The 12208-nt window shown below is 35.0% G+C and overlaps 1 protein-coding gene across 3 annotated transcripts in view; it reads left to right on the top strand.

Moving 5' to 3' along the window:
• MAP3K21 (mitogen-activated protein kinase kinase kinase 21) overlaps positions 1-11913 on the top strand; it is a 43791-nt gene extending 31878 nt beyond the window's left edge. For 2 of the 3 annotated variants that reach the window (XM_064509247.1, XM_026117288.2), the window contains exons 6-11: positions 456-578; positions 3074-3190; positions 3726-3876; positions 4965-5059; positions 6791-7576; positions 8622-11913. In XM_064509247.1, the coding sequence (XP_064365317.1) occupies positions 456-578; positions 3074-3190; positions 3726-3876; positions 4965-5059; positions 6791-7576; positions 8622-9046 (1697 nt within the window). In that variant the 3' untranslated portion in view covers positions 9047-11913. The remainder of the gene's footprint in view (positions 1-455; positions 579-3073; positions 3191-3725; positions 3877-4964; positions 5060-6790; positions 7577-8621) is intronic. The other variant, XM_026117289.2, reaches the window with a different exon arrangement.
• Positions 11914-12208: the final 295 nt, after the last annotated feature.

Below are 12208 nucleotides of genomic sequence, written 5' to 3'. Positions count from 1 at the left end.
AAGCCTTTGCCTAAAGATCATTTTGAAATGGTCTGAGATTAAATTGTGAAATGCTGGTTGAATATTGGTTGATTTCAGAGGAAATATTACTGTATCTTCTTAGCCTTGCCTTTCCTTCCTTCTGTGACAACCAACAGGATTGAATATTGATATGCAATGTGGATGTACCTCAGTTTGGCTCCAGTTGGACAACCTAGGTGCTTTTGTTGGTGTTACTGTAAACCTATCATATAGTGTCCATGGAGCTGTGAAATCATACCAGTTTGACTTACAATCTAAACTGATTATTACATTAGTGATCAGCATGTGTCAATGTTGTTAATATAAAAATCTCTTGCACTATCAAGTCTTATTCATTATATAGCTTTAGCTGGTTTAAGGAATACAGCAGTATAATCTTCTGAATATTCTTTATTTATAATGTTGGAACTGTTTTGTTTTACACTCTCTCATAGATTTCCAGCACAAGATAACAGTGCAGGCATCCCCCAATCTGGATAAGAGAAGGAGTTTAAACAGTAACAGCTCTAGTCCCTCAAGTAGCCCCACAATAATTCCTCGTCTTCGAGCTATACAGTGTAAGTCTCTGCCATTTCAGTTTGTTTAGTAGAAGTTGTTTGTTCTGTACAGACTTATTGAAACACTGGTGGTATCAAATTCCAGATACATTTCTGTTTGATTTCCAGGCTCCTTAATTTGTTTGCTCAGACAACAAAAGTTATGAGGGATAATCTTGCTAAAACGTTAGTTATTTTTCAGTAATTAATTCAAAATTATTGGGAATATATTAAATCATATCTTTCCTTAAAAACTTCAAGAAGTCATACATAAACTGACTTGGATAAAGCAGTGAAGAAACAAAATTTATAATGGTAAAAGGTAAAGGGTCAAGTTTAGAACCCCTGTAAGATGGAAAATGAGTTTCTATTAGAGTTGATAAATCAGCTGTGGACTGTCAGAAAGAGTCAGAGAATGAGGCAGTGATATAAGCTGGAAAGACAGAAGAATCAGCCAGCAACTCGGCTTGCTCAGAACAAAAGAGAGCAATTAGTAAGCAAGTACAAAACCAGATGGAAATAAAGACACTTTGCTTTGGGGTTTTTGTTTTGTTTTTGTTTCTTTCCCCCGTTTGCAATTTGGGCATACATTATTCCATGTATACTGGTGCCAGAAGGGAAGATGTGTTTATGCTAGTGGAGTGGAGGTAGCTTTTATGAATATGGAACAAAAATGATCAGATTGTTATAGCAAAGCTTACATTCATATTTGAGAATGATGTATGTAGAGATGGGGGAAAAGATTCCTGCAGGTTTCACTGGTTGCTTTTATACTGTCTGATCTTTTGTGCAAAGTGGATTATTCAATTATCCATATTCAGGATGTAATGCTACAAGGGATGAAAAACCCAAACGCTACTCTCTTTATGAGATGGTTTCTTTCTGCATACTGTTCTATAGCTAGTTTAAGAAATTCTGGAACCAGCCTGAAACTTTGTTTAAAACTTGATGGAAACAAGTTCTCTCATCTCCTTTGCAGTATATCTGCTTAATGAAATCCTTTTCATTAATTAGTGACTAAAGGTGAAGTGGTGTTTTTTCTGGTAATTGTAACTCAAGTATTTGTTTCAGCTATAACTGGTACAGTTTCCTGGACCAAGGCTATTGCTACGGGTACGTTGTGGGTAAAGGAGAGAGTTGGATAAACCCTATCATGCTTTTCTTAATAGAAACTTGAGATCCAAGGAAAATTATAAAAGGAAAATCTTTTGCAGAATGTTAGCTGATGCAGCAGCTATGTTGATAATGGCCCCTCACACAAACGCCCTGTCGTGACTGTGTGCTTTGAGTTTGGGGGGTGTTTTGTTTGTTTGTTTGTTTTGCTTCAAACAAGAAAGAAATAGCTCTTCTTTTCCTTTCTGAAATATCATAGTTACAAATAAATAAACTATCATCTTTTATCTTTGGTTCTCATTGCTCTGTATGGAAATACTTGAAAGTGAAGCAAGTGTCAGGTATTGGCATGATTCTGAAAAAATGAGAATATTTTTTTAATTTCTATCTAAGTCATAGCCCTGGCACTCTAAATCCTTGCATGTGTGCTAAGTTCTAACTGAAGGGGTTTTTCTTCTTTGACCAGGCATTTGAATTTGTAGGACTAAAACATACAGGACAACAAAAAGACTGTTCTTTAAAAGAAGTACTTTCTGTGATCTCTAGGCTTGACCCAGAAGCTTATCAGATCTCTCAGGCCTGTCTAGCTGAAACAGTTTAGCTTCCACACCCATCTGCACCTGTGTAAAATAAATCCTCTTTCCCACAATAATGTTTTATCTTGATTTAACTTCAAAGTGTCTTTGTTTCAAGAAGAGTTACTCAAATATACATGATTTGAACAGGCATATCTAACAATTCATTACTTGATCGCTTCACTTTGCCATGAGTGGTTTTAACTTCTAAATCTAGATTTTTTTTAAATTAAAATTTTAATTTAAAAAAGATTGAGTTAATTGTAAATCTTGTCATAAAACCTAATTCAGCTAGTTTTGAAGGCTGTTTTAAAGCTGCCTTAAAGACAGGAAGGAAACCAGTAAGATGCATACTCCTTAGGTCCTGGAACTGTGTTTGGAGTATGAGAGTTTAAAGAAGGCAAGTAATATATTGTACTACAAAGCAAGCTGCATGGGTGAAAAGGTGTACGGTGAGGAAGGAGGAGAGTGCTGTGCAGTGTAGGAGACGAAGGACAGTTGACATGTAGAACAATTACCTCATTTATCATGTTGTTAACAAGCGAAGTTGTTTTTCTATCGTCTTTCCATCGTAGCTGTAACCATGCTAAGTTGATAGCAAGCTACTATTTGTTTGTCGATCACGTGCAAAGGTCTGCTTGCCTGAGTCAGTTCCTAGAAAGAGGACCCTGTAAACCCTACAAGAAAAACTGTCTATCAAAAAATACTTTGTGCCTTTCTAGGTCTGGCGTTTATGTCCCAAAGCTAAAAGTGTAAGAAGGGAAACAGTTCCCTTTCTGAAACCAGCTTGACTAAGACCTGTACTACATTCTTTTAATTTTTCTTCAGTGATTTCCAAAACAGATACAGACACAACTAATGGCCGAAGAAACAGTGTATATGTGTACCAGCAAGATGTAGATATCACAAGTGAATATGAACTTCCCAATGGGGTTATGAAAAAAGGCAAGATTTCATTATGTTTCAAGGGTGGTGGTTCTTTTTAATTTAATAGTTGACCTGAAGTGACAGACTAAGCATTTAATGAAGAATAGACACTTCAAAAGCATAATGTGTTTTGGTGTAATGAAAAAGAATACGTTAATCATTGTCAGAATTGGAATATTCTGTTGAATTTGATACAGTTGTTCCATAGCATATACTTTCTTCATTGGAATTTAAGTGCTTAGTCTAATTCACTTGTCTGAATTACTGAATGCAAGGTTAAGGTTAAAGTAAGCATGGAAAATAAGATGGTTGTGCTGCTTTGTCTTTATTTTGGGTCTCTTGTCAGCTCACAAATTATTTTTTCTTGCTTGCCAGTCTTTTTGGATCAGTGCCATTTGTGTGGTGGTTCTTATTGTAAGGGAAAATAATCTCAACTTTTGTTTACTCCTCTTTGTGTACTGTCAGAATGGTTTTGCATTGGAGAAAGCTGTTCTGTCAAAAATATGTTGTCTTTAGAAGTACTATTAATTATTTTATTTATTTATTTTAAAAGTAACTTCAGATGAAAGCAACAGAACTTGGGGAAGAAGCACAACTTGTCACCAGGAAGAATTTGAAGATGTGAAGAGAAATTTTAAAAAGAGAGGTTGTACATGGGGACCGAGTTCAGTTCAAACAAAGGATCGTGCAGATTGTAAGGACAAGTATGTCTACTATGTTTCATTTATTTGATAATACTAAACATTCTTTGTAACTGAATCACTAACCTAGTTAGTGAGGGAGAGAAGTTCTGCAGCCTCTATAGTTATAGCTGAGACTCCTCAGTCCTACCCATTTATTAATTCAGGAACTACTGTTAATGAGGAATAGCTCCCCTATACAGACTTGAGGATAAAATGTTTACTTATCTTCAGGTTTCTGTGGCTCTATTACCCTTTATCTCTTGTTTTTGAGACTCAGGACTTTTTGGGATTCTGAACTGCTGAGACATACAAGATATTCATGGCCTATCATTCTTGGTCTTCCTTGAACTGACTCAAGGAACTGCAAGCGTGGCCCCAGTGGGCACTTTGAGTACTATTAAGTAAGACTGACTGACTTTGCATATGTGAAGCACAATGCACACCAGAAGTATCATTCACACTGACAAACGCTGGGTGAAAAATTTATGAAAATCAGTTGGAAAATGTTACTTTCAGGTTATTTTTTCTGATTGCTAGTAACAGAAGGGTAGCAGTTTTCTGAAACAGGAGATCCTTTTCCCTATCTTTTCAAGCATATATAATTCTAACACTGATTTTTTGGGGGTTTTTTTTTTGTTTGTTTTTGAGATATCCACTTACCTTACTTGTGGCATTAGTTGGTTCCAGACCATCTATTTAAACTAGCTTAGATGATATTTTTGTTTGCTTGAAAGTCACTATGTTTAGTAAATTTCCAGTATTTGTTGTATTTCTTTGACACAGTGAACCTGATGTCCATGTTTTCCACCAACTTTTGTTCTTCAGTAAGCAGTTAAGGCCAGTTTTTCATTGACTGCCTTTTTAGGCCATTATGTTCTGAAGTTTCCATCTTAGTATAGACACCCGATCATAAGGCATGTATCGGCATGTAATCATATGATTCTGTAATATACTATATACAACATTTCTTACCTTTGGAAAACTATACTGTTTTAAGTTATATGCTACATGTTTATGGTTTAAAAAGAAAGATGTTTTAGTAATTTTCTGTCAAAGCATATGTAAGAGTGGTAATCTCTGTAATATCAAAATAATCATCATTATTTCAGAATAAGACCCCTTTCAGATGGCAGCAACCCTTGGTCAACCCTTTTAATGAAAAATCAGAAGGGTGTTCCTTTAGCTTCACTGTTTGCTGACCAAGGTAAGAGCTACTTCTGAAAAAGTGAAAGTTGTCGTATAATGGTACTAAGTCTCCCTCCAGTGTTATAAATGACATTACTCAAGTTTCTCAAGGGTTATACAAACCCCATAAATGTTGTCCTGCTACAGGTACTTTTCCTCTGTAAAAACAAAACAAAAACTTAAGTATAAAAAACTGTAAGTGTAAAATCCTTCCTTTTTCATCGTTAGCATCTAAGAAATTTATATAGTGTGTGAGCAGTGCTACGAACAGATTTTTCCAAGTTTTTGAGATGCAGGCTGATCTGTGTATGAGGTCTACAGGCACAGCATTTTAGTTTCTTTTGCAAAGAAATAATTAAATCGGTAATTTGCTTGACATTTAAATGATCATTAATGACTTTTATTGTCAGTGGGTAAGCCATAAGCCTAATATATTCCCAGATATTAGTTCTCTGTTTTTTTAAATGGGACTTAGTCTCTCAATTTTGGAAGAAAAAGAAAAAATAAAGATAGATTCCAAATCTTAAAGTTGTCTAGGCAGCTTTTCAGGATTGATAGGTAAATCACAATGAGAAACATAATACTTAACATTCTTAGAGTCAGGAACATAATAGCTGTAAATATAACATAAAATGTTGCTTTCTGTGTCCATTACTCTAAATGTGCTGTAGCTGTACAATATTTATAATAGTTTTATATTTGTGCCCACTTTCTCTAGCAGCGATTCTTTTATCTGAAAAAAATAAGTTAGAACTGTCATAGAAACAAACTGTGGTAACTTGGTGTCAACAGCAGCTTATAGATTTATGCTAGCTGGAAGAGGAAATGTGAAGCTGCTTGGGCACTCATTTCTACCCCCTGCCCAGGTGAAAGGCATTTTCATTTCTTCTCTGTGTACAGAGAAGATTCTACAAGTTTATGTATTTGCATTTTAAATACTGGAATATATGTTCTATAGTATTCATTAGTTTACAGTAGAATAACACATGTAAGTCAAATTACACCTTCCATTTTATTTGTCATTAGATGGGCAATATCAATTTCACTCACTAGGTGGGAAATGTCAAATTTGCTTCAAATTGCCCAATGAATTAATTGGAAAAATTTCTAGTAACTCATTGGATTTGGGAATTAATTGAATTTAATTGATTGAAAATATTGTGAAGAATGTATTACAGATACTATCTGGCAGTTTCTGTATATTGTATTACTTAACTGTAATCCATACACAGAAATATTTCTCTTGTTGTTTAAAAAGCCCTACCAAAAGTGTTGCAAATCCTGAGATTTCACAGCAAATGACAACACAGTATCTGCTTTTCAATTGTGCTGAGTAAATAAAAGTTGGAAGATGCTTTGTGCTTTCCTACAAATAAAGACCAGTCTTTCAGATTTGGGGCACAGGAGGGGAAGAACCCACCCACTTTGTTTACAGTTAGCTTGCATATTTAGGAAGATAGATCTGCAAGTTGCTTTTATTAGATTCTGCTTATGAGTTGCTAAAAAGATGAAATTGTTGCAAAGCAGTATTTTTACTATCTTAAGTACTATCAAGAGAACAAGAAGTTGTTTAGGCCAAGAATGTTTCTGAATCTTGCAAGACGAGCTTCTTAGCTTTTGAATACATTTCAAGGGGACATACGGTATATCTCCAGATTAATACATGTGCAAGTAAATGGATGTACATATGTAGACATGTAGTAATAAATAGCTTATTTGTAATCTTAAAGTACACTGTAATGCTTTATAGGTGCCTGTACTGAAAAGAGACTTCTCCCTGAAGGTTTGGACACCAAAAGACCAAAGCCAATTAAGCTGCCGAATCAGGCCTATATTAATCTACCTCTGTGGAAGGATGATCAGGGAGAGAATACAGTAGAACATGAAAGCTTTGAAGAAGGAACCTCTGCTAGTTCTACAAATAGTACTCCTCAAATGACACCTACAAACAGTCTGAGCAGAACACTGCAGAAAAAGAAGACTGATTCAGTGCTGTATGGGTGTGCCGTTCTCCTTGCGTCTGTTGCTCTGGGCTTGGATATTAGAGAGCTGAACAAATCACAAGGTCCAGATGAACTCTTGCCAAGGGACGAGAAGAAGAAGCGTGATGGACTATTTCAGCGAGCTTCAAAATTTCGCAGGAGTGCCAGCCCTACAAGATTGCAGTCCACGAAAGAGGAAACAAGTATTCCATCCCTAAATCCAGCTGCAAATACTGTGAATCTTATCTCTATGCCTTCCATTTCCACAAAATGCCTACTTCAGTCTGACAATGAAGATGCGTTTGTAAGCGCTGTACTTGGTGATTGTGATCCATGTAGTTCCACAGGTGACTTTCCATCTGAATCTTCTGAAAGTCAGAGAGAACAGAGGTTACAGCTGGCTGCTAACACATTTTCTACGCCATTAAAGAATCAATCTTTTAATCTTTGTCTGAAACAAGAATCTCAAAATGTGCCAAATGATTCTTTGTCAAAGTTAAGTGTGTTGGGTCACAGACGAACCTTATCAGATGGGAACAATTTTCAGACCACAGGTGGGTATTTAAGAACTTCAGCTGTGGGGGCATTTTACTATAGAAATCAAAAATCTAGAAGCAGTAACTGTTCACTAGTTAGTCATGAAGTTCTTTGCTGCATTATCACATGGGTTAGCTGAGCCACCATAACTGTATGTGGTAAGTCCTCTGTGTCTGAACCCTGAATAAGTTACCTACACCACTTGGAATAGTATCCTGTTTTTCTCAGGTGTTGCAAAAATAGGTTTCATGAGTCTTTTCAAGCAATTCCTGCTTTTTTGTGAAACATAAAACACTAGCATTATCAGTAAAATAAATTAAAACTACATTGTCAGCTGAATGCATGGTGTAGCTTGTTGACTTCAGGAGCCCGAAAGAAATGTACATTTGTTTGATATAGTTTGACAATCCATATAGGTGAGTGAATTAGCATCATTTTAGCCTGTCCATTTATTAACTTCTAGAAAAACGGGTCTAGTGAGTTTGATTTGCTTGCCTGACCCAGGAGTTATGTCACGTGCTCCACGAATCTTTAAGCTAAGCTATTGCTACAAATTGAAGCTGAAAAAAATGGTCTTTAAATCTGGTTTCCATGTAAATGGATATGTTCATGATTAATGACTCTGCAAAGGACAGAAGTTCTAAATTTTAATACTGGTGTTCTAGAGCAGATTCAATGTAATATTCTTTACAATATTGCCTGCATATGGTATTATTCATGATATCTTAAAATTACTTGAAGAATTTGTCTCATTTGTGGGGCTTTATTCCACAATTAATCTTCATCCAATTACTGGGTGGTTAATGCTTTCTGTAGCTTTTGTAACAATGAAAAATAAATTGTCATACTCTTTGACAGAGAGATTATAAATGCAGAAGAGTTATTGGAGTAGTGATGATCCTTCCTTAGAAGATTCTCCACAAATACATATGAGCTTTTACAATTTTTCTTAATGAAAAAATCATTAGCATTTATGATAATCCACTTTTACAGATGGCAAAGAAATCCAAAAGCTACACAGTTTGAAGTGTCTCTCTGTTTTTGGTCTTTCCTTTCCTCTAGCTAATGGATTTGCTTCAACTAATGATGTCCCCAAGTTACCAATGCTGTCAGTTGCTGGAAGTCTACAATCTCCATCTGTTCAAGAAAGAAGCAATCACAGTGGTATTTTACCTGAAAAACACAGAGCTGTCAATATCATATCAAGGCCTCGACCTTCTTCTGTTAGAAGTAAAATTGATCCATGGCAGATTCTTCCACGTGTTATTAAACCAAACTCTAAAGACCCAGAACATTTAGAAGGCAATGTAGGTCCAAATGTTAACTTCTTACCAGATACTGAGGAAAGAACTAACTGCCACATGCCCTCATTACTTGATATTGATGTAGAAGGTCAAAATAGAGACTGTACTGTGCCTTTATGTAGAATGAAGAGCAAAACTTGTCGGCCATCTATATACGAACTGGAGAGAGAGTTCCTGTCTTGAGTGCCTTTCATTTTAGAAAAGTTTGCTTTTTAAAGGAGAACCAAACCTCAAAATCTTGTCCATCTAATGCTTTATGCTGCTGTTTTCTAATGTACTGTGACAAATAGTACCAAAATTACTAAAATGGGCAGCTAATTAAGAAAGTGTAATAGGTGCCTTCTTAAAATGTTCCTTGGAATCCCAGCTAGTAACTCTAAAAGCACAATGCCGCAAAAATAGTATTCTAGGTGAACTTGCCAAGCATATTTTAAATGACTAAAATAACATACCTGCTTCCCTTCAGAGTATCACATACGTTCTCTTTTGGTTTGGAGTTTTTTGCTAGAACTTTAACTTTTGCACACCGAAAAACTGAATCGCATACGGAAAGGCTGTGTTCAGTCTGAGAGAGTTTTGCATAACAAGCAGTTGTCTGCAGCCAGCCTCTTTATATCCTGTAGAATTGGGGAGGGGGGACAGGAGATTAAAATGCCAATACAGAAGTGCTCTTTTCACTCCAAGCTAAGTAGCTGATTACTTTTTGTCATTCGATACTGAAATTGGTTAAGGACCAGCAATTGAATTTGCAGTTTTTGCCCTTGGTTTTGGGGAGAACTTTTCAGCTGTGTACATTAGTTTCTCCAGAACATTATACTGCCTATATAAACACGTAGGTTTCAGCCACGATATTGATTTGAGAGGGTTAACTATAGTATTGTGATTGGATTAAAGGTATTTGACATACTTTTGCATGTGAAACAACATTCCTTGTAGGTATGGATACACTGGAATGTAAATATTTGTACTCTAACTTTTTGAAGACTACAGTGTTTGCACTGAAAGGAATACTCTCGGTTTGGGATTTTTTGTTTGTGGTGGAGGGGTTTGCCTTTCTGTTTTGTTTCATTTTCTTTTGTTTTTAACTCTGTTGCACCTTATATTGAGGAAGTGTTTTAAGGGTGAGTGTTGTTTTGTTTTTAAGTGAGCCAACAATGCATTTAACTGCATTTGAATTTTTAGAACTGCAAATATTTAATATTAGCTCTTTCACTGTAACTTGTACTGCTTTTCTTCCTGAAATTGCTACTGAGTGCCCAGTTATTCATACTTAGGAATTAAAGGACAAAACCAGATATGTTTGACTGTTTTTCAGGGATTAAAAAGGTTCCGGAAAATTCCAAGTAGTTAATCGTGGGGGGAGGTATGCTTAACCTTGTCAAAATTAATAGTTACTTTTTTTTTTTTTTTTTTACAGTATACCTAATTAAGTGATTAAATAAAAACAAATGTATAGTATACTTTATCTGATGAAAATATTACTAGGATTAAATGGACATCCCTTAAATTCTAGTATTCGAACTAGTAATTTTTCATATCATTTGGCACTTAAATAGTCTTCTTAAATCATATAATGTTAGAATAAAAATTTACATTCCAATCAGAACAGTGTTTTATTAAAAGCTTTGTTTTAAATGCTGTTTCCCCTTTGCTCTGGGGTCTTGGGAGTTCAGTTGTTAAGTGGAATTCGCAATTACTTAAAGCTTCAAAGCCAAGGGATTAAAAAAGAAAGTTTCTGTTCTAAGACTGGAATGCAGTACATTGGTTACCTTGACGATGACAGATAATTAGACGTACAAAATCATTAAGTCTTAATCATACAGAACAGAAGACAGAAAAATGCAACTTCCCAGCTCCAGAAGTGGAAATGAAAAAGGATTTCCTTAAAGTATTACTTTTACCAGAATACATAACCACTAGCTTTCTGTAAAAGCTAAATGACTGCATAGCAGGCTATAACATTTTGTTCTGACCTGTTTTTACTTCAGTAATCCAAGTTAATTGTCAACATAATTCAAGTTTCATACTGTGTTCTTTGACTTTTCTTTAAACTTTAATTTCATCAGAACTCTTTAGTATTATATCTATTCTGGTTTTAATATGATGGGATCATAAAATGTAGTCAATTATGTAATGCACATGGATCAAATTTCAAGTATAGTTTGATAGCAGATTTATCTTTAAGGCTTAATTAAAAATTTGGAGCATTATGTATATTTCAACTCCTTTGGGATCAGTTATTCCTATGTAATATTGAGAGAAATTGAGTTGATTGTATTACAGTTTCTGAAGAAAGTATCTCTGTTTGGCTTTCTACAGGAAAATCTCAGGTGCTGTAGTAATTTTGGCTTGTAAACTTCTGTTCTGTACTTTTAAGGTTTATATCATTATGAATGTTGAATTTTGCACTCTATGTTTTGTAATTAATCAGCATAAAAAGCCCTTGTGGGCTTATTGTTTTCACTTATCAGTGCTCATCATCTCTCGTTATTAAAAAAGAAAAAAGATTTCTGTTGATGTTTAGTGGATAATTTTGCTTAAAAATGCCTCATATGCTATGACCAACCCAGTTCATTATAATTGATTTAGGAGTATGTGCTCCACCTCTCATTCTGAGAGAGTTTAGGTAAGCCATCTCAAACATTTTTCTTGGTGATGTAGTTTTTTTTTAGCTAGAGTCTATAGTGCTTTATCATTGTTTTTCATAGTGTAGAATGGTGGGCCAGTCTTCACTGAAATTGAAAAAAAAAATTAGTAAAATCATGGTTTCACAATCTGTATTTCACTTGTCACCAGAGAAACTCTTTATAAAGTTATGGTAATTTGGTAGCCATTAAGTGGTCTGTCTTGGTAAAAGGTATATTTATTTCAATGTAGGTTAATAGTTTGACCAGATAAATAATAACTTATGTTGATTGTCTTAGCAGAAAACTGAAGGTGCTTACACTACGAAGATTAAGATAAATACTTGACATGCTGTTTTACAAAACCTGATGATTTAAATGTTTTTTTATTTAAAAAAAATAAATAAATGTTTTGTAGCTACTGTATTGCAAAATGACCTGGGTGTTCTTGAAAAAGATATTTTAATGCTTTCTTAAACTGTACAAACGAGTCCTCCAGGGAATAACCAGAAACTGTGGACAACCTGTTCCTGGAACATTAGAATGTTTTGTTGCTCTAAGATTAATTGTCCAGTATGGTAACATGGACATTCCTTCAATTTATTGCAGTTGGCATGGGCAGAAACATTATGGTATAAGCTTGTTCTTTCTCTTGTGTCACCATAATATTTCTTCTGGTGCTTTTACAATGGCGGCTGGATATCTTAGAGGAGGTAGAGCA

The sequence above is a fragment of the Dromaius novaehollandiae genome, chromosome 3 (genome assembly GCF_036370855.1).
Source record: "Dromaius novaehollandiae isolate bDroNov1 chromosome 3, bDroNov1.hap1, whole genome shotgun sequence".
Taxonomy (NCBI): domain Eukaryota; kingdom Metazoa; phylum Chordata; class Aves; order Casuariiformes; family Dromaiidae; genus Dromaius; species Dromaius novaehollandiae.
The sequence above is the reverse complement of the archived record's forward strand: the minus strand, read 5'-3'. Positions and strand labels throughout refer to the sequence as shown.